The following is a 27,498-nucleotide window of genomic DNA, read 5'->3' on the forward strand; positions in this document are numbered from 1 at the left end:
CAGTTCAACATGTCATATATATTGCATGTGTGTTCACCACCTAAAGTTATATTTCTTTTCGTTGCCACATATTTGACCCCTATTACCCCTGTTCCCCCCTCCCTCCCTTCTCTCTGATAACCACTAGTCCACTGTCTATGTCCGTGAGACTCTGTCCTGTTCCTTGCTTTTAGATTTATATCCCACATATTAGTGATATCACATGGTTTTCAACTTTTTCTGTCTGACCAACTTATTTCACTTAGCATGATTATTTCAAAATCCACCTATGTTGTCACAAATGGCAGTATTTCATTTCTTATGGCTGAGTAATCCATTGTATATATGTACCACATCTTTATCTAATCATCTATTGTAGGACACTTTGCTTCCATAAAATAAATTTTTTAATTTAATTTAGTATTTAAATTAATTCTGGAGGGTCCTAGAGGTCAAATGAGCTTAAAGTATTGGGATGGGAAGCACTGTGTTTGAAGATTTTTTAATTCATTTTTTTATTTCCGCGAAAAGATACAGTAGTCGTCCCTTACTCACAAGGAGTAAGTTCTAAGACCCCCCAATGGATACCTGAAATCGTGGATAGTACCAAACTTTATTCTAGTTTTTCCTATACATACTTAACCTTTTGAAGTCTGTATACAGTAGTCCCCCTGTATTTACGGTTTTGCTTTCTTTGGTCAATCACAGTCTGAAAATATTAAATAGAAAATTCCAGAAATAATTCATAAGTTTTACATTGTGTATCGTTCTAAGTAACGTGATGAAATCTGACACCATTCTGCTCCATCCTGCCTGGGGTGTGAATCATCCCTTTGTCCAGCATATCCACACTATACACTATCTGCCTGTTAGTCAGTATAGTGCTTGTACTCAAGTAACCTTTGTTTTTTTATAATTGTTTTATTATTGTTAATATCTTACTGTGAGTAATTTATAAATTAAACTTAATTATAGGTATGTAGAGGATCAAACAATATATATGGGGTTTGGTACTATCGACAGTTTGAGGCATCTACTGGGGGTCTTGGAACATATCCTCGGCAGATAAGGAGGAACTGCTACTACAGGCTCAGTGCTTTCTGGAGAAATACATTGCTGTCAGAACACGTTTTCTGTCCATGTCTTTCACCCACAAATTTAATGCCTGTTTCCATCTTAACTAAGCATTTACCATGCACTGTGGCTGTAACTTTTGCAGTTTGAGGTGTGACAGCAAAACTAGCATGGATATCATTTTCTTTCTTCACAATTTCACAGATAGATTTGTTCTTATGCAAGATCTTAGCAACCTCAGCATATGGGGTTTTGGGGTTTTTTTGGTTTTTTTTTTTTTTTTTTCCCCTTAAGTCCAGAACTTTTACCTTTTCACTTAAAGGAAGCAGTTTAGGGCTTCTCTTTGGCATATCCGAATTGCCAGCATCACTACTCTTGCACTTTGAGGCCATTATTAAGTAAAATAAAGGTCACTTGAAAACAAGCACTGTGATACCACAGCAGTCACTCTGATAACTGAGACAGCTACTAAGTGACTAATGGGTGAGTAGCTTATACAACCTGGATATGCTGGACAAAGGGATTTGGGTGGGACTGAGCTGACTGCAGGAGATTTCATCACCCTACTCAGAACGGCACACAATTTAAAACACGAATTGCTTGTTTCTGGAATTTTTTATCTACTGTTTTTGGACTGCAGTTGATTGCAGATAACTGAAGTCACAAGAAGCAAAACAGGATCAGGGGGCACTACCATATATATTGTATAAAATGCATCATATTGGTATGGTAGTTAGCATTAAATGGGCAAAAATATCCTTGAAAAGAGATTCGAGTAAATTTGACACCTTTTTATAGGAAAAACAATAAGAAAGTCTTTTAAACAACCGTATGAGGGCAAGAATGCTATGATTTATGGAGATGATTTTTAGCTTCTCTCACTTCCCAAGTCGTACCATGTAAGCAGAATGGTCATTATAAAATGTAAATTTAATCAAAATACTGCCTGCTTAAAATCCTTCATTGACTATCCATTACTTCAGAATATCTGGTTATCCTAGTTTTATATTTATAGGACTTCAGGATCTTATTCTATATGTTTATAATTCCTTATTCACATTTATGAAATCCAAAAACTTAAGAAAATACAAGTAGGTTTGTAAAAAACTCGATAGTAAAAACTGACCCGAAGTGCTTTTTTTATCTCACTTAATGTGACTATTCATACCTTTCCCTGAAGAAATGTTAACACATTTGAGAAATGATGAAAATGTGTTTTTTGTTGAATATCGAAAGTTATGGCACTTGATTTAATTAACTTATGGTGTTCATCCACTTTTATTGTACCCAGTAGTTTGTGAGTTTCTTTTTTGAGCAGTTCTATTTATAAATAGTTACAAGGACTGACATTTCATAACTTTTTATTTCTTAAAGGTCTTCCAAAGAAAACAATTTGCACATTTTTAAAAATTGAATAAAATTTATTTTGTGATTATCCTATGGATTAACTGGTTCCTTTGAAAAGGGCTAAGATTTATAGTATAGGATCTTAGAGATCTTATTTTTCTATATCTTGAAACATTTTGCTATTTCATCCTAGGAATTATTTCCTCTACTTTGTCACTTATTTCCAAATATGCTTAAAAAAAAAAAAAGACTAATACAATGGGAAAATGGAAGAATGTTAGAATCACCTAGAAAGGTGTTGCAATAGTGAAATAATTAAAAGATACTGCATTTCCCAGAGTACTGCTGCATCTTTCATGGAGATATGAAAGAAAATAGACTACCTTTTAGTTTTACTTTCAACACAGTTCAGGATTCAGAATTGATCATTTTCTGTCCATACTAGCATAGATAACAAAGTCAACAAAGGAATATGGTTTGATAAATAAATGAGATGAATGTAAAATACAGTACCACTGTGGACTAATGATAATGTTGAAATTGTTTAAGCAAAATCTCAGACTAACAGTCTTTATATACAATGTCCTAGGTTAATTTTTTTAACTTAATCAGTGAGCGAACACTGTATTTCTAAGTATGAAAAGGGAAATATGGTATTCTCATCTAGTCAGTCAGTAGGAAGGACGTCATGTAATATTCTGTGACAGTTCAGGCATTCTGTATTGCTAAATGTATGTGGCAGAATTCTTTCATCTTTTGTGATGTTTGTGCATCAGAATTTACTTGCTATGATTCATTAGTGGACAAATGCTGAAGGCAGGTGTGTATACAAAGGTTATTGGAAGGAAATAGATGATGTGAAAATAAAGATTCATTATGAGAGTAATCATTCTAAACCTAAAGCTGAAAATGTTTTGCAGTTATGAAGCAAAGATGACCATGTCTCTTCAATAAAATATGAATCAGATGTTTCAAAAAATTTTCTAAGCGTTGCATTTTAACAATTCAAGTGCAAGAAGAAAAACCAGAAGTAATGATGAGTTAGAACTGAGAGATATATTTGAAATCCAGAGTCAGCATTTATGAGAGGGCCATGTTCCAGGTTCATGTGTGAAAGATGATGAGCAATTATGTTCAGAGAACATGGTCTATTTTGTTTATATCCCTTTAAAATCAAGATAATATGGAATAAAAATCTGGATTTATTATGCTTATTTAAAATTTTCCGATATTTTTTCCTCATTCTTACATAAATTATTCATCAAATGACTTCAAAAATGTAAAAGGTACAAATGGACCTAGATGGTAAATGGTAAATGGTAATGGCTATTTTTCCTGGTATATTAAAAGTTTAAAATCCCAAGAAAACTACAGGCATACCTTGAAGATAGTGTGATTTCAGTTCCAGTACACCGCAATAAAGTGAGTTATAAACTTTTTGTTGGTGGAGGGTGTTGCCTTCAGTTTGTTCAAAAACAAACAAACAAAAAAAAAACTATGGAACACAATAAAGCAAAAAACACAGTAAAATGAGGTATGCCTATACTAACAGTTTTTATATTACATTTAATCACCCTTCTCCCATATAGCCTACAGTCTAATGAGTTGGTAGAAATTGTAGGATTGGTTATTGTTTTAGTTTTTAAGAAGAAATGGAGCCTGAATTTAAATTTCTTTTAAAATTCTACAATGATACAGTTATTGTTTTTATAGCATTATAAAGGTAATAGGAGCATGACATTACAATAGCAAGTGTAAGGAATAGTTACAGGTGATTTGTCTTTGGGGTGATTCTGTTAGGAGGCCTAATTTTTCATTTTTTTCAATATTATAAAATATTAAATCTAATTTAAAGAAGTTAAATCTGTCGATAATTTTGTAGATACATAAAATACCATAATTTGACATAGAAAAGTCCAACAATGTTGAACATTAGTTTGGACTAATGGAAGGGTCAGATTGTGTTTTGTGTGAAATGAAAAAGAAAGAAAGCATGTTAGATCTACCATTTACCTCGTGTTATTACCCCAAATTGAAACAAGTACGCATAGACACAGTATGTTTTTTAGAGGAGAAGCAGCTCATCTGGTAACATAAGTGACAGAAGCTGTCTATATTTTCTTAATGGGGATTTTTTTCACCTCATTTCTTTTACAACATCAGAAATTAAACATTCTGCTTCTATTCTGTAGTGGTTCCTCTAGAAATTTAGCATGAATACTTCACTTAGTCTAAGGTTAATTATTATCCTTACTCTCCTAAACAATAAGAAGACTTAAAATGCTTCAACCTCGATCAATTCCCTTCTCATTTTTGTGCTACCGTTGTACAATATTTTAGATTTTTTTAAATCCCACAACCATAGTTGAACATTATTATTGTCATATATTTACCTTTAAATTTACCTTCACATTTACCACTTTTTTTACTTAACGTTCATTTATTCTGAGATCATTTTCATTCTTCCTGAAGTAAATTTTCGAGAATGTCCTTTAATGTGGCTCTATAAGTACACTTTTTTTAAATCCTAAAATGTCTATAGTTTGCCCTCCTCATTCTTGAGAAGTCATCATTTAAGTCTCTGCAGGCAATTTTTTCCCCCTCAGGCTCCTTATAAGTGCTTCATTTTGTCTTTGGGGTTTATGGTTTTACTTTATCTTGGTGAGAATTCCTTTTTATTTATTCCTACTTGGGTTTTGTTGGGGCTCCTGAATCTGAGGATTTTTATCATTCATTAATTCTGGGAAATGTCAAGATATTCTTTTTAGAAGTTTCTTCTCTCCCATTCTTTTTCTCCATTTGCAACTATAATTAGATATGTTACCACTCCTTATTTTATCCTCCAGATCTTTTAACCTTTAATTTTTTTCATCTTTTTGTCTTTGTGTGCATTTTGGGTAATTTTTATAGACATTTCTTGTTCGCTTATTTTTTGTCAGCCATGCCTAATCAGTTATGTAATGCCTGAGTTTCTAATGATAACTTTTATATACTCTTTCATTTCTGGATGTTCCATTTGGTTCTATTTGAATATTCATCTAGTTGTTTTGATAAATCACTTGGTCCTTGGTCTTAGATTTGGTAGTCTCTTCTTTAAGTGTACTTATTTTATATTTTATATCCAGTAATTCTAATCCTTGTAATCTTTTCAAGAATTTTTCGATTCTGCATACTCTCGCTTATAGTAACTTGTTTCCTTATGGAGTTTGTTGTGATTTTTTTGGTTGAGATTTTCTGTTTCTTGGAATATTGTATCATTTAGAGAGGAATATGCATTTTTGTGGCACTTTGAAGTACTGTCATCCCAGAGATATATTAAACTAATTTCTTGGCTTAAAGTTTTCCTGGTCAGATAATGTGAATTCCAGAACCCAAACTTAGGGGAGGGCTGGCTTGTGGTTAAGAATCATCTGGAAGATTTCTCTCCTTTACCCAGAGCCAGGACTGAGATGGGAGTTTCCTTAAAGTTCTTCCTTAAAGGAGGAAGTGGGTTTTTTCATAATTCACCATCTGTGTTGGTTTCTTGTGTTAGTCCCATAGTTCTAGGCCATTGCTTCCCAGTGCCTTTCATGGGTCTTGCTAACACAGAAAATGGTTTTTGTTCAGCAGCACACTGAGTAAACTGGGAGGAGATTTAGAGCCCTGGATAAAGGTATCACACCTACAGGTAACAGTCTTGGGGCTTTGGTTGCTCATTTTCATGTACTGCTCTTTTTCCCTGAGAACTGTTTCCCTGTTAAAGGATAGAAGAAATCATTTTGCTTAAAGGCAAAATAATTAAAGAGCAGGAAAATTGAAAGGTGACTACTCTGAGTTTTCTGTCTCATGAAATGATAGTTCTTAAACTTGTTGTAGGACCCCATGACACCTCTAATTATTGAAGACCCCAAAGAACTTTTGTTCATGTGGATTATAGTAATACTTATTATAAAAATTTCAAAAATATATTTATTAAATAATTTTAAAATAATAATAAAACTCCTACATGTTAACCAAAAATATCTTTATGAAAAATAATATCTCAGTTAAACTGGTTGGATTCTCAAACCTACTTCTGCATTCAGTCTGTTGTAATAAATTGTTTGGATTAAAATACACGAAGGCAATCTGTAATTGAAAAAGAGAGCTTCTCCTAGACCCTCTAAAAGGGTTTTTAGGGACCCTTAGAAGTCTTCAGATCACATTTCGAGAACCTGTATTGTATAGAAACTAAAGGAGGCATACAAATGTTTTCCCTGGTACCAGATGCTACTTATATGGACAAGCTGTTGTGCACATAAGTTATTTTAATTTCTGTAGTGACTATAAATTTAGTATAATATAAAGCCAGGTCATAATAATGGAATTTGAGAGCACTAAAAATGGGCCCAGAGTGGGATATAGGTTAGAGTTGAGGCCAGAAATGTAGAAGTTAAGAGTTGAGTTGGAAAAACTAGAAAGGAATATTTAAATTGGGTTGGTTTGTTAATCATTCATGTTGCCAGTTTGAGAATTTTATTCCAATATCTTTATACTTTTTTTCCACCAGAGTAATACATGACATAATTTTTTTTTTAAGTTGCATAGAGAGCTTATAATGAAAACAGCATTCTCTTATTTTCCTTCTCCCCACCTCCCAATTCTACTTCCTGGTGACCCCATATTTTATGTATTCTGGTTTTATTTTGAGCCTTTGTATCACTAAATAATATGTTTCTTTCCTATGTGTTCATTTGTCAACTTTATTCATTTTATTTTGATTTCCTACAATCATAGTTAGGATTTAGTACATACCTTATCGTGCTCATTTCTTCTCTCAGAATCAGTGTATGGCTATTTCTGTTACTGTAGACAGTATTACTCCATTTCCAATTCTATCAAAGGTAGGCAGTGTCTTTGTATTATTTTAGGAAAAGAATCTTGAAACTCTTGTGCTTTACTTTCCCTATTTCTCCACTCCATCCCCAACTTAGCTACAGTTTTACTTGTAACATTAACATTATGTTCTGTAATCATAGTTTACCTTCTGTAGTTTAAGTTGGTTCTAAAACTTTATAGCAAAAATTTTCCTTATTATGGCTATAAACAGTATTTAGTCCTATGATTATAATTTCTAATTTGTTTTATTTTTACATCCCTGTTTCACTTAATAGAAGAAACTTGAGGCACAAGTTAAAAGGGTTTTCTCTCTTTTGACACATACCTACCATTTACTTAGCTGTGATGTCTTTTACCAGGATTATGCCTTTCTTGCAGTTTTATATTTCCTGAAGTCTTTCATTACTTTTTTTTTTTTAATCTCGGTGCTTTGATTATATTTTAAGATTTTTTCCAAGCTCCCAATCTGTCTGTTGTCTGATCCTCTTTTCCTGAACATCTTGCTCCTGGAGGCTACTTTCCTTCCTTCTATTCCAATCTAAGATCATTGCCTCTGGGCCTGCTGCATGTCTGCTGACCTGGCCTTTCATGTCTCCTGGGTTTGGATCTGCTGTTTACAGAATCCCATGATTTCTTTCTTGGTTTATTATTTGTTTATTTTTGCCAAAATATATCTCCATGTAGCATTCTAAGAAAAGGTATGTAGGATGTAAGCTCCTTCAGGCCTTGAATGTCAAAAAAAATCTATATTCTGCCTTAATAGTTTAGCTGGGTGCAGAATTCTACATTAATAGTCATTTGCCCTTGAATTTTGAAGACATCGTGTTGTCTTCTAGGCACTAGCATTATAAATAAGAGTCTGATTTTTCATTTAGTTGTGTGTAGGTGACCTGTTTTTCTTCAAAAGATCTTCTTGTCGAGGTTGTGTGGGGTGTGAAATGCTGTAAATATGTCTCTCTGTGTGGTTCTTTCAATCTGCTTTGCACTGTGTAGGCCCTTTGAATTTGAAAATGTGTGCCTCCTTTTAAGAGTGGGAAATTTTATTTCTTCATTTCTTCTACTTTTTTCTTTAGAATTCTTTCTAGTTCAGTATTGGACCTCTTAGATTTATCTTCTTCTCTTTTATAGTTTTCATATCTTTATCTTGTCTTTATCCCTCAACTTCAACCAATTCGAACTTGATTTGACCTGAATTTTTAAAAATTAACTTGTTTACATAGACTTAGCCACTGGATATTTAATTGAATTGGTATAGTCCAGTCTGGTCACCTACATCACATAAAAGTCAGTTTTTCTAAGGATATTCGAAGTTGAAAGAGAATTTCCCAGATGGGTCTAAGATAACTACCTAGAGACTCTTTATTCTGAACAACAAGCGATCAGCTGCACTAGCCTTTGACCCTCTGGGAATTAGAACTGGATCATCATTCTTCTGATGCATTTGATGGAAGATATGGTTCCAGCCCAGATGATGTGTAAGTAAGGACCTGGCTATTCAGAGCAGAATTAGGTTAGACAGCCCTACGGATATATATGGTCAATTGCTAAATACACTAATGTCTTTTTCATATGGTTCCTCAGAAGGGTGACTTTAAAATTTATTGTTCATACTAAGATACTTAGAGTAAAAGTGAGTGCTGTTTATATTTGTCTAGGAAAGTAGGACTAAACCAGAATATATGGTCATTCTTTCCTGAGTTTCATAGATTTTTAAGGATAAGAGGCAGAATAAGTCAAATTGCCAGCCTAGTTAGCTTGTTTAATACATGTTTCACAGAACTGGTGTATTTATATTTTAAATATAATTCTTTTTCTCAGTTCTAGGAATTTTGAAGAAGTATAATGTTAATAGGCATTTTTTCTTAGGGATGTGGAGTTATCTGTATAAAACACCAATCCCAGCCCAGTTTTCCATTATTACAATATAAACTTTTCCTGTTTTATAATTGCATATATTTAGAAAAATGAAAGCTTAATTTTAATTTCAAAATATGGAAAACCTCATCCAAATAGAAACTGTAAGGGTTACTTTGGACTCTGTTCTGTTTTGGTTTTTTTGGTTTGTTTTTTCTTTTTCTTTTTTATATTGGGCTGAAATCTGCCACCCTTCCATCCATTGGTTCTACTTCTGTTCTCTGGAGCAGCATGGAGTTTTTTCTGTTAGAACGCAGCTATCATCTGTAGTCACCTTTTCTAGGCTGAATGTCCCCAGGTCTTCTACTTTTTATATGAACTAGTACCCATATTTGTAAGCTTCATATTTATGATTCTCTTTGAGTAATTCCTAATAATCAGAGATTTCCATAATACAGTTAAAACACGATGGCCCTAAAATTTAATTCTGTGTGGTATTTCTATGGTATTGTGCACACTAGTGAAGAATACCCTATATTATAACTCGTGAATCATACATTATAGTTTACTAGTGCATCTTGAGCTTATGTCAGTTATTTTTTTTCTTAGCTATTCTTAACTGTTAACTCATATTAAAACTTACAGTCAGCTAAAACCTGTCAGCTAAGTAACTGTTGGAGTGCTCCTTTTTTAGAAGGCATTTCTGTCTTGGTAATAGCTTTAGCAATTTAATTATGAGTGTATTACTCAGAAATCCTAGAACAACAGATACACTTTCATATGCTAACGTTGTTAGGCCTTGGTTTTATGTGACATAGGCTCTCAATTTAAAAGTAAAAAAAAAAAATTTTAAGAATTTTATCTGGAATTTTTATTTGATTTACAGTTTTGGAAAATGTTTTTGCCTCTGAGGTTTAAATGGTTATGATCGAAGAGCATCTGACTTAGGTCTCCTTTTGTAACGTGTGCTACATTTTTAAGAGAAAATAATGTGTGTAATGAAATGCCTATAATCTGGAAAATTTATTAATAGATATTTCATTGTAGGTTTTGTACCCTAAAACAGAATTTCTTAACCTCTTCACTATACACATTCTTTGGATAATTCTTGGTTGTGGATAGCTGTCCTGTGCATTGTAAGATATGTAACAGCATCATTGGCCTCTACCCACTAGATACTAGTAGCACACATCACCACCACCTTCTCTGCAGTTTGACCATCATTATTTCTAGATACCGCCAAAAGTCCCCTGGGAGAATAGGGAGGGGGTGAAATCTTCCCCAGTTGAGAAGCACTGCTCTAGAGTATCAGAAGTATTTCTTAAATCAACTGGGTAATAGTTTCTACGTTAAATGTTTTTCTTTATTGGAGTTAGACTGCAGTATTTTTTCTTAAGATCTCTTTGTAGAGTTTTTTTTAACTGTAGAACATAATAAAGAACTTCATGTACAAGAAATATTTTTAAGACTTTTGAGTTTGATCATTTTTTTTTCTTCCTAATACTGCTTCTTATCTCTGTTTGTCATCCCTTCTTTGTGGTATGTATAATCTGAAACATAATGTGTGACTATTTCATGTATTGAGGTTAAGAAATGAAAATTATATAATAACTATGGTGTGATTAGGAGGTTTATTAAGTTCAAATAAAATACTTGGTCTTTTGTAGTCTGTGATTAAATTACTTGAAACATGCTTTTTTTAAAAAAATTATTTAAGTTGATTACACTCCTAGATTTTAAAATTAAATTGTATTGTGTTTATTCTTCTACTCCACAATATAGCCAGCAGCCAGCTTCGGGTGTAGCCTATTCTCATCCAACTACAGTTGCTAGCTACACTGTCCATCAGGCTCCAGTAGCTGCTCACACAGTTACTGCTGCCTATGCACCAGCAGCTGCCACAGTTGCAGTTGCCAGACCAGCTCCAGTAGCTGTTGCAGCTGCTGCAACAGCTGCTGCTTATGGAGGCTACCCCACTGCACACACAGCAACGGATTATGGTTATACCCAGAGGCAACAAGAAGCACCACCACCACCACCCCCAGCTACTACACAGAACTACCAGGTAAGAAAACTATTAGTTTCAATAGCCTTAATACACAGACTTCAGTGTCCTCAATGTATGATATAATGTCCAAACCAGAGCTTCTGAAACTTGGGTCTTCTAAAATATACCTGTAATGATAGAGAAAAATGAATGTGTATTAAGAAATTTAAGGGTATAGTCCAAGCATTAAGTTTCCTTGCTGTGAGTTGTATGTTAATAACTTCTCCCAGTCCATTCCACTCCATTTTATAATTGTTTGCTTTAATTAAAAAAAAAAAAAAAACTTACATTGATTACTGGTTTAAACATTTTAATTTTACTGCAGGTTTTTGAGAAAACTTAAGGTATAGGGGAAAATGCCCCTTGTTTGTACTGTGGCATTTGTCCACTTGGAACACGCCTGTGTCTCCTATTTTGAGAACCATGAGCCTTAAGTTATATAGGACAGACAAATTATAGTATCTTCCTGAAACTTATCAAAGGTGAAAATTCTGTTGCCTATACATTCTTCCCCCAGGGTGTTCTTAGTATGTAACCGAAATTGATCTTGCTAGATAGTTAGTTTTTGTTCATCCTTACGGGGACATGAAGATCTAATTATCTTTATAGTATTTGTGTTTATTGTGGTACTTAATTACTGCTTAATTAAATTTGGTCCTAATTTCTTTAACCTTTTTTGTTCGTTTGCTTTTAGTATGTTTTTTAGACTTTGATACTTCTGGACTTTACCTAGTTTTTCTATATTCTTTCTAAAGTATAGGCATTTGTTAAGAAATTGACATTTGAATCAACAATATTAGTATTTGCTATTAATATTTGGCAAGTTACTGAACTCGGAATTCCTTTTGACGTGTGATTATTTTCATTGTTTTTTAATAGGGTGTATGAAGCCCATCATTTTCTGGGTCCTGCCTATTTCTTTAGCCTTTCTACCCTCCTACCTTCCCATCCTTCCTCATTTTATGCAGTGTCAAAATTCACCCAGCTCACCTTGATCTTCACTGTCTTGGAGATTTTTATATATAGTGTTTCTTCTCCCTGGAACCTCCATTCCCCTTCCATCTGGAAGGTTCTACTCATTTCTTAATGGTAGTAGGAAATAAGGATGAAGAAAAAGAAAGCTGGAGCAATCAACAAAGTTTAGAATACCTAGGTGTCCTTTACTATGGAGTCCATCTTTAAAAAAACTGCCATGAATTTTTTAATAAAATTAATAAAAATATTTTATGATGTTTTGATTTTTCTGATTGTAAAAGTTAAACACTGCTTGAAATTGTTTTGACTTTATTTAATGAAGTCGAAAATGAATTCCCTTTGTATTGAATTGACTCATGTCTTAGTCTAGGTATATATTTAGTGGGGTTTTTGTTATTGTTGTTTTTTAAGGTCATTATTTTTATTTTTATTTTTTTACCCCCTCTTTAATTCCCCTCCACCCCAACCCATGAATGCTGCTGTTTTCCCCCTAAGAACTACGGATCTCTGGGGTGGAGTGTCTCCCCCTACATGCTCAGAGCCTGGCGCACCCGGGGTATGGTCCGCAGCCCCACCTGGGGCGTGAACCCAGGACTTCCTACATGTAAAGCAGATGTGCCAACCACTACACTATGGAGCTACCCTATACTTAGTTTTTTTTGTTGTTTTTCTCTATTACACATTTATATGGTAAAGATGGGGGGATGCGGATTCCTGCCTCTTCACTCATAGCAAGATTTTCTTTCATTCTCTTTCCTTAGGACTCGTACTCATATGTAAGATCCACTGCTCCTGCTGTAGCTTATGATAGTAAGCAGTACTACCAACAGCCAACAGCAACTGCTGCTGCTGTAGCTGCTGCTGCCCAGCCTCAGCCTTCTGTTGCTGAAACCTACTATCAGACAGGTGGGTTTTGTTAAATATACACAGTTTCATTGTATACTATTGAAATATATTATTCATGGTGTTTTTAAATAAAGATAATGTTTTTGAGTCCATCTAAACATTGTGTTATATTACTTTGAGAGGCAGGTTCTAGCCATGTCCTTTTCTTCCTCTGCTAGAATGCCTTTGAGTCCCAAAGAGAAGACCATGGAAACAATTCATAATCATGCTCTTCTCTCTTAGAAGTGTATTCATTTTGGGTCTTTAGCTTATAGTTTCTCCCTGTTGAAATAAGCTGTACAAAAGAAGTTGTGATAACTTTTGGCTGCCTTCATATCTTTTCCAGAAATTCCCAGAACATAACTGCTGACTGCCTCTGTCACCAGTGGAGACCCTTTGTAGGCCCATATTTTTCGATCATCTTCCTCTGATCTGTAATGACAGTTGGTTCTGTAACCAGCCACTGATATTATAGTTCATTTAAATGCAGGATTGTTTTCACACAATCCTACGTATTACATTTGTAATCTTTAAAGTATGGATTTTTTTTCATGGAGATTTAATTGAGAATTTTTAAAACAAAGTTCTCTGGGTTTTGAAAAGTTGGCAGCTCCTTTATTTTAATTATTTTTGAAGAACCATCAAAAGTGTGAGTAGAGCCTTGGATTAGGAAAGAGTAGAATTGGCTTCTAGTACTGGCTTTACGATTAATGCGGGCAAGTGATTTTTACCTCTTTTCATCTCTGTTCTCTTATTTGTGAGTTAGTTGACCCAGAACTCTCTTGGGTACTTCTAAGATTTTATGCATTTTTTAAAAGTGGTTTAAAAATATTTTGAATTATAATGACCCTCACTTTTCTTATAGTCTACTCTCTAATGATTTGTGAGTGCAGCAATCTCTGGTGAACTTGCTAGTTAATTAAGTTAGATTGTCTTAAAAGTACTGAATTATGTAAAAGTCGGATGACCTTGATTTAGTCTAAGTTATGAAATTGACTATGTGACTTGGTAAGTCATTTAGCTCTTGGACATTAGTTCCTTTTTTAAAAATGTCCTCATCTCTGTATTGTGTGGGTCAGATTTCATAGTTTATAAACTCTTAAGTGCTGTTTATTTAAGCTAAAAATGAGTTTAATTAAGCATAAAATGAGTTTGCCCCCTGATATTTGGACCTTTCTCAGTGATTGATGATTAGTGATTGATAATAAGGCTCATAAGATTTTTAAAGTACACATTTGTTTTGAATGTGGTCAAAGGCAGCAGAAAGTTTTGCAGAACTTTTAGGTGGCCCTTTGAGAAGAGCTGCACTCAAGTTATTGATATTTGAAGAATTAAGTCCGTAGCACCTTGTGAGTTGTAATCATATTGAAGTTCACTATGGATAAACCAGTAAAATGACATTACAGGTATATGAACAAGTTCCATATAATGAAACATTGAAATTTTTACTGTGAATTGAAGTACATGCTTCGAGGCACTCTCTCTTCAGTTTCCAACATTAAGGATAACTGTCAAGTAGCTTGACTAGCCTAATAGACATACACACACTCCTTTTCCAAAAACTTTGTTTGTTAATACCATTTTAAAGTAGTACTGGTATTTTAGTTGTAAATATTTACAAAATACCATTTTGGAAATAATGTGGAAAGCATCTGGGATGGGACAGTAAAATAATTTATATAAATGTTACATTTTGTTCATTTGGTAATAAGAATTTTACCCCTTTTGCCAAGAAGAAATTACTAGCATCAGATTTACAGTTAATGTTTACACCTATTTTTTCTAGTTATCCAGGATATTGGCCTAATAGTTACACCTTGGAGATATTGTGGGCTTAGTTCCATACCACCGCAGTGAAGTGAGTACTGTAAATGGTTCATTCTTCTAATTTTCTGTTGTCTCTTTCCCAATTTAGCCCCCAAAGCAGGTTATAGCCAAGGTGCAACTCAGTATACACAAGCCCAGCAAACTCGACAAGTGACAGCCATAAAACCAGCCACACCAAGTCCAGCTACCACTACTTTCTCCATTTATCCTGTATCTTCCACCGTACAGCCAGTAGCAGCTGCAGCTACTGTGGTGCCATCCTATACCCAGAGTGCTACTTACAGTACCACGGCAGTTACTTATTCTGGTAAGACAGATAAACAGTGTTTAAATGAATAAAGAAATTAAAAAGAACTTACTAGAAACTATCTTGATTTTCTGTAGAATAATCTTACTCCCAGTAGCAAGAACTGAATTAATTAATAGACCTTAAATAAATATATGTGCCCAATGTGACAAATGGATCATACTCCTAAGTTGTGTGGTTTGGGGTTTTTTTTTTTTAGGAGTTTTGCAGAACATGAAATGCTCTTTGGGCATTTGAAAGCTAGTCATGAGTCTTAGGCTTAGCATTACAATTAGAGAAAATAACACTTAGTATTCTACTGGTATTCTGTTTCTTTTCTGACTTTTCCAAATGAAACTGAAAACTCAAAGTTAACAGGGGAATACCATTGATGAATTATATTGATTATTTTAGCCCTCAAAGAGCTATTTCTTCATATTTATTATCAGGAATAAGTAGTCTTGAAAATATCAGGTAGCATTTGTAAACGTCTATAAGATAATGGTTATATAACACAGCTGAGAGGGATAGAGTAGTTTTATTTTTCTTAAATGATCATATTTTTATTTTTTTGTAGATACTTAGTCTTGTACTACTTTGTGGTTTGTTGTTTTACATTTTACTTATTTCTTAATACCTTATCTTGTTACATGAAGGATTTAAGGTGACATGGTCAATTTCAGTTCTTAACCCCTTGATATACTTAGTTGTAGCTTGGGTGTTAGAAGCCCAGCTACTGAATTTAAAAATATTTTTTAATTTCTCGAGATTTTTTTTATCCCTTACCCTGTACCAGATGCTATGCTGGGTGTGGTAGGGATACAGTGGTGAATTAGGTAGGCATGGTGTGTTTGGAAACAAGAGTTCATTGTGTCTAGAATATAGGGTGTATGGAATAAATATCAGATGAGGCAGGAAATATCAGTGTGAAAAAAAGCCTTACAGGCTCCGCTATGCTGTCTGTCTTTATCATGTAGGCAGAAAGGGTACTGAGAGATCTTAAAGACAGGGAGCAATGGGAACAGATTTGTAAGTTAACTGTGACAACCACATGGAAATGAATTGGAGTGAAGAGATATTATTCCTAGATCTGTCGTTCAGAATTGCCCAGATACAGCATTTCTGCCTCTCTTTATCCAATTAACCAGTTATAATTGTAATGGAATTATTTTAATGAAATCTGAGTGGAATGCATTTTTTCTAAATGTCCACATTAGCTTCCAAATAAGGAGTACAATAGTATCCCTTCCTTTATGTACTGCTTTATTACATAAATAGTACATTCCTATTTTAAAACTAGAAAATACAGAGAAAAATGTTAAATTGCTGGACATCTACCCCTAGACCCTAACTGCTGTTAACATTTTAGTGCATGTCTTTCTATACATTTTTCCATGGAATTATGGTTTCTTTACAAAAACGAATTTACCTGATACATGATATCATGTAAACTATTTTATTCTTACTGTGAATGTCCTTTCATGTCACTAAATAAAGAGCTATCATTCCTTTGTTTTCCTCCAACTTTTTATTATAGAAAATTTTAATTCTACAGAATAGTTGAAAAAATAATACAAATACCATATAGCAGTACTTAGATTCACCAGTTATGAATATTTTGTTGCATTTGCTTTCTCCTCTTAAAACGTATTTTCAAATGGGTCAACAATACACAAAAGTTGCAGATGACATGGTGGGTTTTTTGGCCCAGAATTTTTCAGCATTATTTCCTAAGGGCATTCTTTTACATAGCCACAATGCAAATATTATAAAAAGGAATCAAACATGAATATTATCTAATAAATTTCTCCAATTTTCCACAAGTGTCTTTTGTGGCTAGGCTTTCTGTGTGTTTGTGCTTTATTTTAAATTCAGGATCCAATTAGGGATCACTGATTGTGTTTGGTTGTCATGTCTTGTTGGTTTCAGTTTCCTTTAATATAGAATGATCCCCCCCCCCTTTTTTTAATCTTCTCATGACCTTGACATTTTTTAAGAGTTCAGGCCAATTGTAGAATATCCCACAATCTGGATTTATCTGATTTCTTTATATGCTAAGATTATGGTAGCTTTTTAGTCAATAAAACTATGTGAACTTTTCTTTTTATGATATCAGGAGCACATAAGAAATAATGTCAGTTTATTCCTTATTGATGATTTCAAATAATTACTGGTTAAAGTGGTGACTACCAGACCTCTTCCTTGTAAAGATAGCCTCTTCCCTTTGTAATTAACCAAGTAATTTGTGAGCTTGTTACCCACAGATTGACTTTGACTCTATAATGTTAGATCCTTTGAAAATCTCTTAACGGAATCAAGTTTTAAAGTGAAGGTTGCAGAATCCTTTTATGTTGATTCTTAGGCATTTTTCTCAAGAAGAGTGTCCGTTTCCTCCCCCCGCCACCCCATTGGTATTACTGGACTTGTTCTTTTTTATTCAATGTAGTATGATTCATTACTCTCCCTTTTTTACTTTTTGAGGTACACATTGTCCCAAATTTGGCCAATGGGATCCTTTTCAAACCAGCTCCTGAGTCTTGGCCTTGGTGTCATTAATCCTTTGAACACTTCTTTCCTTTCTAGCACATTTAAGATGTTACAGATATGCTTAGATATTTTCCTGCCTTAGCTTCACAGTTAGCCATCTTACAAAAGATCTTTGGTTTCATACATGGTAGTAGTATTTATAAACCAAGATCTCTGTTTCAATATACATATTTTTAATGGCTGTATAATATTTTATTGTATGGATGTAATATATTTTCAAATTTCTGTTTGGGGACACATTTCATATTAGGGAAAAACTAGAAACAACACTGGGTAAAATAATCCTTGTACGTAAAGATTTGTATATTTGCCAATTTTTTTCACTAGGATAAATTCCTATATCTGGAACTGTTAGGTCAAAGAGTATGCACTTTTTAAAGAATATGTGATACACTGTGTGAAATTACCATTGAGAGATCATATTTAGGGCCTCTGAGTTCTCTGCAATTTTATATCAGCTACAACTTAGATCAGCTATTTTTATCACTAAAATGAGTTCTAGAATATTGGTACCTACTAAACAGTGACTTGTAGCATGATGAATTTACTACTGAAGTGACATTTTTATTTCTGATAATGTACAATTAAAAATTATATTTCTACTGTTAAAATTATGTACCTTACTAATAATTGAGAAACATTTTTAATAGAAGTACTTTTAAGCAAAACTGTTTTAGCGTTCAAAAATTGAGCTTTTATACTTAAATTAGATATACAATCGTATATACGTTTTCCCATAATGCTTTTACAAATGTATGTTTGTTTGCTCGTAGTAATAGACTTAAACATGTTCTTTAAATCTTTAGCCCACCTTTCAGTGCATGCTTTGACATTTAAAAAACTAAGTAGTAAACTGTAATTAAATTTGCTTTTTTACTGGTTTTATTAGACTGTGTGCAAATGAAGGAGATTATTTTGTCAATATTAAGCTTAACCTGGTGATTTTTGTGGTTTAAATAACTCACTGTTTAAAGGACTTCACAATCTCTTAGCCTCGGTTTTCTTATCTGTAAAGTAAGGTTTGTAATACCTGCCCTAAAGCTTTGTTCTGAGACTTCACTGTGTTTGGAATACTGCCTCCCATATTATAGATTCTCATTAAAAAAAAAAACAAACGGAAATTTCTGGTCATCCAGCATTGTAGAATGCTTTTGGTCTTATTCTACTTTTATTTTCTTGATATATTTAAGTGTCATTTTTAGTTTCTGTACATAACAACTAGTCATTCAGAAAATGTTTGTTTTAAAGATTTCATATAAAACTCATGGTCCTAAATGGTAATGATACAAAAATAGCTTTATTATTTTAATTAGACAACTTTATGGTGTTTTAAGAGCAAAATTTAAGCCATACATGTTTCTGTCTATAAATTTGAAAGCATTTGGCTGTGAGCTTGACTTGGTTCTTTTATCACATTCTTCAACAATAGAGGACATTGATAGAATTGATCAATAAACAGTTTATTGATCTATAGTTTTTCTTTTAACCACTTATATCAGTTGTTTCCTAATTGTCTTTTCTCTGAACACATATTTATTATTGGAATGTTTATCTACTTCTTCCTACTTTGATTTTTAGATGTTTTCTTACCATACTTTCTTCGTATCTTCATAAGAATTTACATAATTTAATAACCTGCCATAAAAGTCAAGGAAAGCTTTTTGTGGAAGTTGCCCAGTTTCTCTCCTGGATATGTTTAGTTTCAGATGCCTACAATTGTGATTTCCCATGCTCTTAACTCTCACCTTTACAATTCATGTTTTCTTTCCTCTGTGTGTGGATGCATTGAAGTCAGTGGGTCATAAGTCTTTACTTTTCAATATAGCAGTCTACACTCGAGAGACTAAAGTTTAGTTTTCCTTAACTAGTTCTTCTTTGTTCTCCTGGCAACCAGGAATCTCTCTTGAACCTTAGCATGACTCTTTGCTCACTCATTTCCACTTCAGGGAAAAAAGAAATCTTACTAGAATATGATAGAGAGTCCATGAAATTTCTAGAAACCTTAGTTTGGAAGGGGTAAAGTTTTTCAGTTTCGAGTTATACTCATAAATAAAATCAACTACTTTGTCAAATTTAAAACTTTTATAGATCTCTAAGCCTATAAATCACTGAACATAAACAACATGTACATATTATGTTAATACCTAGCTTAATGTGCTTGTTCATTAGAAACTTTAAATAATGGAAATGGATAGAATCCATACATTTAACCAGAAAATATAGTGCTTTTTCATCTTCTGGAAACTGAAACCCGATGTATTTGGTTCTTAATTCCAAAACCTTTTATCTGTTGTCCTATATATTCATCTGAACCCCAGCTCCATATTATGGATTTCTGCTAAGCTTTATTCACTTTGCCTCTCCAAACCAGCTTCTACCAGCTCCTTGTTTTTTTCAGATGCACAACCCATCAGTCACTCTCTGGAATTCTAAATCTTGGTGTTATTTTTGTGTGTTTTCCTCTTCTTTCATATCTTTTATCCTCTTAGCCACTAAGCATGTGAAATTTCAATTTTGTGAGTTTCTTATTTTTTTCTATCTAGTATCCTAGTTCAGACCCTTCCTCAAGTCCAACACTTCACAATTGTACTTAGAGGAATTCTGTTTGGGGAAATATTAACAGGTTCTGTAGCCACATAAATTTACCAAATATTCTATTACATCCTTCCAAATGAACTATAAGCTTCTTGAAGACAAGGACTAAATCTTATAGTTTCTTTATACCTCCATAACACCTGGCATATGTTAAATAAAATACTTGTTGACTTGTATAAAAGGAAGATAAATAATATGTTTTCTAGGTTTTGTAAGATACACATTATTTGTAAATATGCATGTATAAACCTACCTTTTTTTAGCAGAATTTATTGAATTTAAATTTACAGCATTTAACTTGGCCTTTTTAACATAATCTTTGTTTAATTTTATTTATAAGGTACATCTTATTCAGGTTATGAAGCAGCAGTGTATTCAGCTGCATCCTCCTACTACCAACAGCAGCAGCAGCAACAGAAGCAGGCAGCAGCAGCAGCTGCTGCTGCTGCTGCAACAGCTGCCTGGACAGGGACCACCTTTACTAAAAAAGCACCATTCCAAAATAAACAACTGAAACCAAAACAGCCTCCCAAACCACCCCAGATTCACTATTGTGATGTTTGTAAGATCAGCTGTGCTGGACCACAGGTACTTATGTTGTATGTTTTACCACGAGTCTTCAATGGTTAACTTTGATAGTTAAGTATGGTTGATATTCTAAGTCTTGTGCCTGCAAAGTTTTACATTTTCTTTCCTGTTACCTTTTAGCTATAACATATACATATTTTGCTAAATGACTATTTTTAAAAAGATAAGAATTCTGTTAAGAGGAAACTGTAAAAGTGATTATGAATATAAATGAAAAATGGGCGAATTGAGCTTTTCTTTTTTTTTCAAGAATGATACTTTGCTCTTCAGATAAAACAAATTTAGCTTAAAGATTTTATATTCAAATTAATTGGGATTTGGGGAAAAGATTGAATTTTTATTTCTTTTTTATCACCCACAACTTGCTTTGTAAAGCTTTTATACAAAATTCTTCAACTTAAGACAGTTTATTGATTTCCTTAGCTCTTTTTTTCAAGGTCCATTTTGGGGGAATAGAATTTTACAGCTGAAAAAGGATGATCACAGAGAGATAATTCAGTTTACACACTTACATTAATGATAAGAGGACTTTGTCAGATGTATTATATTTTGGAACATGAATAGGAGAAGGCATTGTCTTTCTGGAATTTAAAAAATTCTTAAGGGTTTTTTTTTTTAATCAATTTTTGGAATAACATTTCCAGTGAGACTGGCTTTTGTATACGCTTTATAGAATGTTACTTATTTCTTTATAATCTCCATGAGAGAATAGGAATTTGGGGAGCAAGAAAGGCATAGGGAAGTGTCTTTTTCAAAAATATCAACTTGAGCATGTATAATCTTTGTTCTTTTTTTTTTTTTTCTTTTTTCTTAGTTGCTACACCTTAAAATAAGTGATTTAGGCACAAGTCTGTTTATTATAATGAGTTCAACTCTCTTCCCAGCTTTGTTATTTCTTTTTTTAAGAGCATCTAGTTTTTATATAAAAATTTGATAAGCAGTTTGGCAAATAAAAGGCATATTATTTGAAAAGACCAGATTTCGACTCTGTAGTAGTTTCTTCCAGTTTTTATCTGTCTTCCACCCCTGCCCCATATGTGTATATTCTTTTTAATTTACTAAATTAGTTCTACTTTTTAATACTGAATTTTGGGGGTGTTTTTAGTTAACCAGCATTCCCTGAATTACATAAAATTATTGTATGTAGTTAGTTACATAAAACTTTTTTTGTCCCTATTTCGAGTATGATAGGAAGTAGTTCCATTGTCATTACATGACTGGAGGAGGGTGGGGGGAATATTTATAGTGACCGGAATTAAACATAAAAGGGAACAAGGATGTTGGTCTTAGTATTTGAGGAGTGTATCCTGTTCTCCTGATGGCCGTTTAGAGAGGATGGTGCTATAAGTGGCAAATATAACCTAGAGATTTATTGAATATATGGTACTCATTTAGAAGGGTAGAACATTGCTCTAGGGTGATAGGTTAATAGCAGCATTTAGAATGAGTAGGTGTATAAGGCTGACCATTGATTTGGGGTGTCTGGATGGTTACACAAGAACAGGCCAGGGGAACTTCTGCAAGTCAGAGGCAGTGCCTTAAGGGGTTAGTGAGCCTTAGAGAAAAATATCATTGAGATTGTGAATTAAGAGTCTAGGTGTAAATGTAAGGAGAGAGAGTACTTCGGTTCAGATTTAAGGGTGTCATGGTTCTAGTCCAGTTACTTTATTGGTATTAAGGCTATATATGAAAGTCCATTGTAAGTCAGAGTGTTAGACAAATGCATTCTTGGTAAACAGGGTAAAGGTCCTTGGGCAAGTCAAAGACCTTAACTTCTTTGGGCTTTTGTTTCCTCACTTTTATAATTGGGACTTGTCCTAAATAATTGAGGCTTAAAGTGCTTCATGGAGCTGCTTCGGGCTGCCACAGAAAAGGAGAGAAGAACCAAATGGGTCTTAGGTCTCCCTCTTTGTTTAAAAAGCAGAGCAATTTTCCTTATTCGTGCATAATATCATTTCTAGAAAGGATTTTTCTTGTTTGAATATATAATTTCACTTTTTTATTGACTAGTATTACAGTATTTTTCCTTGCACTTATGTACAATTTTGGCTAGTATATTTTAAATAGATACTTGTTTAGGGTGGCAAGAAATTCAATGTGGAGTGCATTCTGAGTTAGAAAAGTCAGTTTTATGAATAAACATACTTATTTGTGAAGAGTCTTGTTATTATACAGTAATTTTTTTTCTCTTCTTGTGCTATAGATATATTTTCCCCCGTCATCTTAGTCCTATAATTAAGTAATTCCCTTATGGCACGATCACTGTGTCTTTTTCTCTATCCAACATACATAAGCAGTTAAGATGCAAACTTTTGAAACCAAAAGCAGTTACTTTATTGATATTAGGGCTATATATGAAAGTCCACTATAAGTCAGAGTGTTAGACAAATGTATTCTTGGTAAACAGGGTAAAGAGAACCACAGATATGTCACATATGTAGGGAGTCCCACATGCTTTTGTTTAGTTAGTTGCTTTTTAAATTATTTAGTGCTCATTTTTAAATGAGTATTAGAGATTCGAGAGTTGAATAATTTCAAATGTAAATAGAAAATGAATAAAACAAAATTAATTCTTTTGTTTGAAACAGACTTACAAAGAACATTTAGAAGGACAGAAACATAAAAAAAAAGAAGCCGCATTGAAAGCCTCACAAAATACCAGCAGCAGCAGCAACTCTACTCGTGGGACTCAAAATCAGCTCCGTTGTGAGCTCTGCGATGTGTCTTGTACAGGAGCAGATGCATATGCTGCCCACATTCGTGGTGCGAAGCATCAGAAAGTAGGTGTTTTTTTTCCCACGCACCCTTATGTCTTACTTTGTTTTCTTTTACTTTTTTAGTTGGAGCAGCGACGTCTGTGTGGAGGGGTATTAAGTAAAAGTGGCTCCAAAACTTCAAAATTTTGAGTGAATTATAAGCCTTATTTATATGGTAATATACGTAAAAGTGACATTAAATAGTCATTGCTTAAAAGAGGGAAAGACTAGAGACCTTTCTTTAAATTGAACTAGATCATTTATTCCACCAATTGGAAATTTGTTGTATGATTATTTTCCTCCTTTTGTCATGTTTAAGTTTAGGTTAGTATACATGTGGCCAAGTCATTTCATCTTTCTCTGCCTTAGTTTCCTCACCTAGTATTAGGTGGAGAGAGAGAGAGAGAGAGAGAGAGAGAGAGAGCGCGCGCGCGCGTGTGCATGCTTCACAGAGATTCTTTTGAGAGTAATGAGTTTTGTGTGTGAAAATATGGGAAAGGAAAAATACAACTATGTCTTTTAGACAAACTTAAAAATCTATACTCGAGTTTCCTGACAGATGAATGTGCTTTTATTTTGTAGGTGGTTAAATTACACACAAAACTTGGTAAACCCATTCCTTCAACAGAACCAAACGTCGTTAGTCAAGCTACTTCTTCAACAGCTGTGTCTGCTTCAAAACCGACTGCCTCTCCTTCAAGCATTGCAGCAAGCAATTGTACTGTGAACACTTCATCAATTGCAACATCTTCAGTGAAAGGTCTTACAACTCCAGGAAACTCGTCTCTTAATAGCACATCTAACACTAAAGTATCAGCAGTGCCTACAAATATGGCTGCTAAGAAGACATCTACACCCAAAATAAACTTTGTGGGCAAGTACTAAAGATTCTTTATGTTCCTCCTAACTCCAGCAAAGTGATAGTTCTCTTCCAGTCCAGGACTAACCCTTCTGCTTGTGCTCTTGTACCTATCTCCTTTCTTCTCTGGGACCTTGTCAAATCACATATCTGTAATTTTTTTGGAATTTTTAATCCTCTAGTCGTTTCTTCCTTCTTCCCTTCAGCCATGAAGGTATACCTTTGTCTTCATAGTCTTCAATTTAAAAAAGACCCTTTTCCATTGCTGTTATCCTCTCAAGCTTCTCACCTAGTTCTTACTTTCTCTGTCTCTATACTTCCTATTTAGTTCTCAGTCTGTTATAGTATTTCCTCTTACCCTTTTCTGAAACTGCTTTCAAGAGTCATTAAAGACCTAATTGCCAAATCTAGTGGCCAGTTTTCAGTTTCATCCTGTTGGTCTCTAACATTTGACACAATTGACTCTTATACCTTAAAGCTTGAGAAATGTCTCTATTACCTGTCCACCCACCCCTTTCTCAGGTTATCTTTATTGGATCACTTACCTTCATATTCATTTAAATGGTGGCATTTTAAGATGCTAATTCTGTTCTGGTCTTACTCTACTCACCCAGTATTCATGAGTGGTCTCTTCCATTCCAGTGCATACAGTTACTTTAAAATCTTTTGAGCAAACTTAGAACTCCCATCTGAGTTCTAGAGCCACATTTTAGGTATTCCCTCATCATTATCTGTCCAGCTTTGTGGATGCCTACCAGTGTTTCATTCTAACTCAGTATCTCATAACAAGAGTACCATGAAATAATCTCATTAAATTGCTGCTTTCTCACTTGGGAAACTTCACTGTGACACTATTTCTTCCTTTTTATTGCCTCCAGTTGTCTACCTAGTCCTTTTGTTTCTATCACTACGATATTTTTACCAACAAAAAAATTTTTTCATAGCCACTGCCTTGTTAGGCCTTCATAGTCTCTTCCTCAGAGCTTTGTCTCTCATTGCATCCAGTCTCAACACTCGTCAGTCATTTTGTGAAAATAAGTATCAAATTGGGTTAGTGTCCTGATTTTTAAAATATTCAGTGGCCTTCCCTGTGCATATAGGAAAAAACTCTTTGTTCCTTAGTTATGTCATCCAAGCTCTTCACAATCTGCCCTCTGCCTCATATGTCATCACCTCATAAATCATACTGAATTACTGGGTCTCCCTGAATTTACTATAGTCTTCTTAACTGCATGTTGTTCTTTTTTGTACGTACTATTCTTTGTGTTTAGACAGCAGTCTCTCTCTGCTTGGCCAGTTCAATTCATTACTCTTTTTTTCAAAGCCCAACTCAAGGGTCATACCCTTGGTAAAGCCTTTCCTAATCAGATCAGGTTAAAGGGTAGTGACTCCTTTGCTTTACATTTCCATAATATTCTGTTCATACTTATTACATTGCTTATCACATTGTATTATAATTACTTATTGGCACCTCAAAGGCAGCTACACTGTTTTATTATATTACCAGAATGTAGGACAGTTCTTTGGAATTGAAAGAACTAGGAATACAAACGAATTACACTTAGACCCTACCTTTTCAGGTACTTGCTGTTCACTTGTTAAGAGAGGCATGTGGTGATGGAGAGGATCATTGGGTGTAGGATGGTAGAGAAAGGAAAGATCTATTCGTTAATAAGATTAAAAAGCCATGTGGTCTATAGGTTATACACTTATACAAAAAGAAAGTTAAAATTGCTATAATTTTTAATGCTTTTCTAGGTGGTAATAAGCTGCAATCAACAGGAAATAAAACAGAAGATTTAAAAGGAACCGAATGTGTTAAAAGCACTCCTGTCACTTCTGTACAGATTCCAGAAGTAAAGTCAGACACAGTGTCAGAACCAGTCACACCTGCATCTCTTGCTGCTTTGCAGAGTGATGTGCAACCAGTGGGCCATGACTATGTGGAAGAGGTATTGATTTGATAATACCGTTGCCGTGAGGTTAAAGAGTAAAAGTGCCACTTTGTTGTAAGCATGCTTTACATGTAAGATTAAATTGTATTCAATTATATTTTAGATTTAGTTTACTTATGAAGGAAAATCAAAGGGATTGCTTTAAGGGTTTTTAAAAAGCATGCTCTTTAAGTTTACCTAAGTGATACTACAATTTTTTTTTAACTTATCTCCGTGTTAACATCATCACTGGTGTAAAGTAATTTTCCATTTATTTGGTAGTCATTCCTGTATCTTTCAACTATCCTGAACATAGAAAGTAAAATTGTGAGCAGCAAAAATTTTGATAGCCATATTTCTCTTTCTGACCAATCAATTTCATGTGTAAAATTAAGGTTGCTGATTTAAAAGATTGTTTTTATTTGGTTTCTTAAGCTGATTCGAAAACAATTCCTGTTTTATTAGGTCATGTTCTTTATTTACAAGGTGGAAAACTGGGTTATGTAGTTTATAAATAGTTCACATACAATTTTAATTTAAAATTATAGTTCTTAAAAGATCAAGATTAGGTTATCTAAGAAATGTACACAACCAGAACACCTTAATCTCCAATGATATTGGTTAATTAAATAATCCTAAACCTCAGATTTTTGCATTCAGAGCCATTCTTTAAAGCTTGTACAATTTGAACTTAATATATTTCATAGACTTCTTAATAACATTCGAGTCTAAACTTGCCTTCATGATTGTGCAGATAGAAAAAAAAATTGCCATGGGTTTTCTTTAGTTAGATATATAAAATCTAATTATCTTTATCTTCATCTCCAACAGCATTACCTAGTATTCAGTAACTATTTGTTAGAGAATTTAAGGTATCTAATTGCATTTAAATGTTTACATATAGACAGAAGTATTAAAATTAAAGTTAATTACAAAAGCAAATACATGCTAACACATCTTGCACACAACAGTTAAAAATTCTAGCAGTTTGTTTCTGTAAATGATACTTTAAAAAATTATAGACATTGCTTCTTTTTTTCCTCACTTCAAACTTTTGATTTTGCACAGCATTTTTTTAATCGAGAATC

At 33.7% G+C, this 27,498-nt stretch overlaps 1 protein-coding gene across 1 annotated transcript in view; it reads left to right on the forward strand.

The window, feature by feature from the left end:
• ZFR (zinc finger RNA binding protein) overlaps positions 1-27,498 on the forward strand; it is a 69,068-nt gene that overhangs the window by 7,426 nt on the left and 34,144 nt on the right. The window contains 7 exon segments of the mRNA XM_039842720.1: positions 10,894-11,176; positions 12,895-13,039; positions 14,934-15,152; positions 20,614-20,861; positions 23,450-23,641; positions 24,200-24,491; positions 26,235-26,428. Coding sequence (XP_039698654.1) covers positions 10,894-11,176; positions 12,895-13,039; positions 14,934-15,152; positions 20,614-20,861; positions 23,450-23,641; positions 24,200-24,491; positions 26,235-26,428 — 1,573 coding nt within the window.

This window comes from Pteropus medius, unplaced genomic scaffold, assembly GCF_902729225.1.
Source record: "Pteropus medius unplaced genomic scaffold, Ma_sr-lr_union100, whole genome shotgun sequence".
In the NCBI taxonomy this organism is placed as follows: Eukaryota; Metazoa; Chordata; class Mammalia; order Chiroptera; family Pteropodidae; genus Pteropus; species Pteropus medius.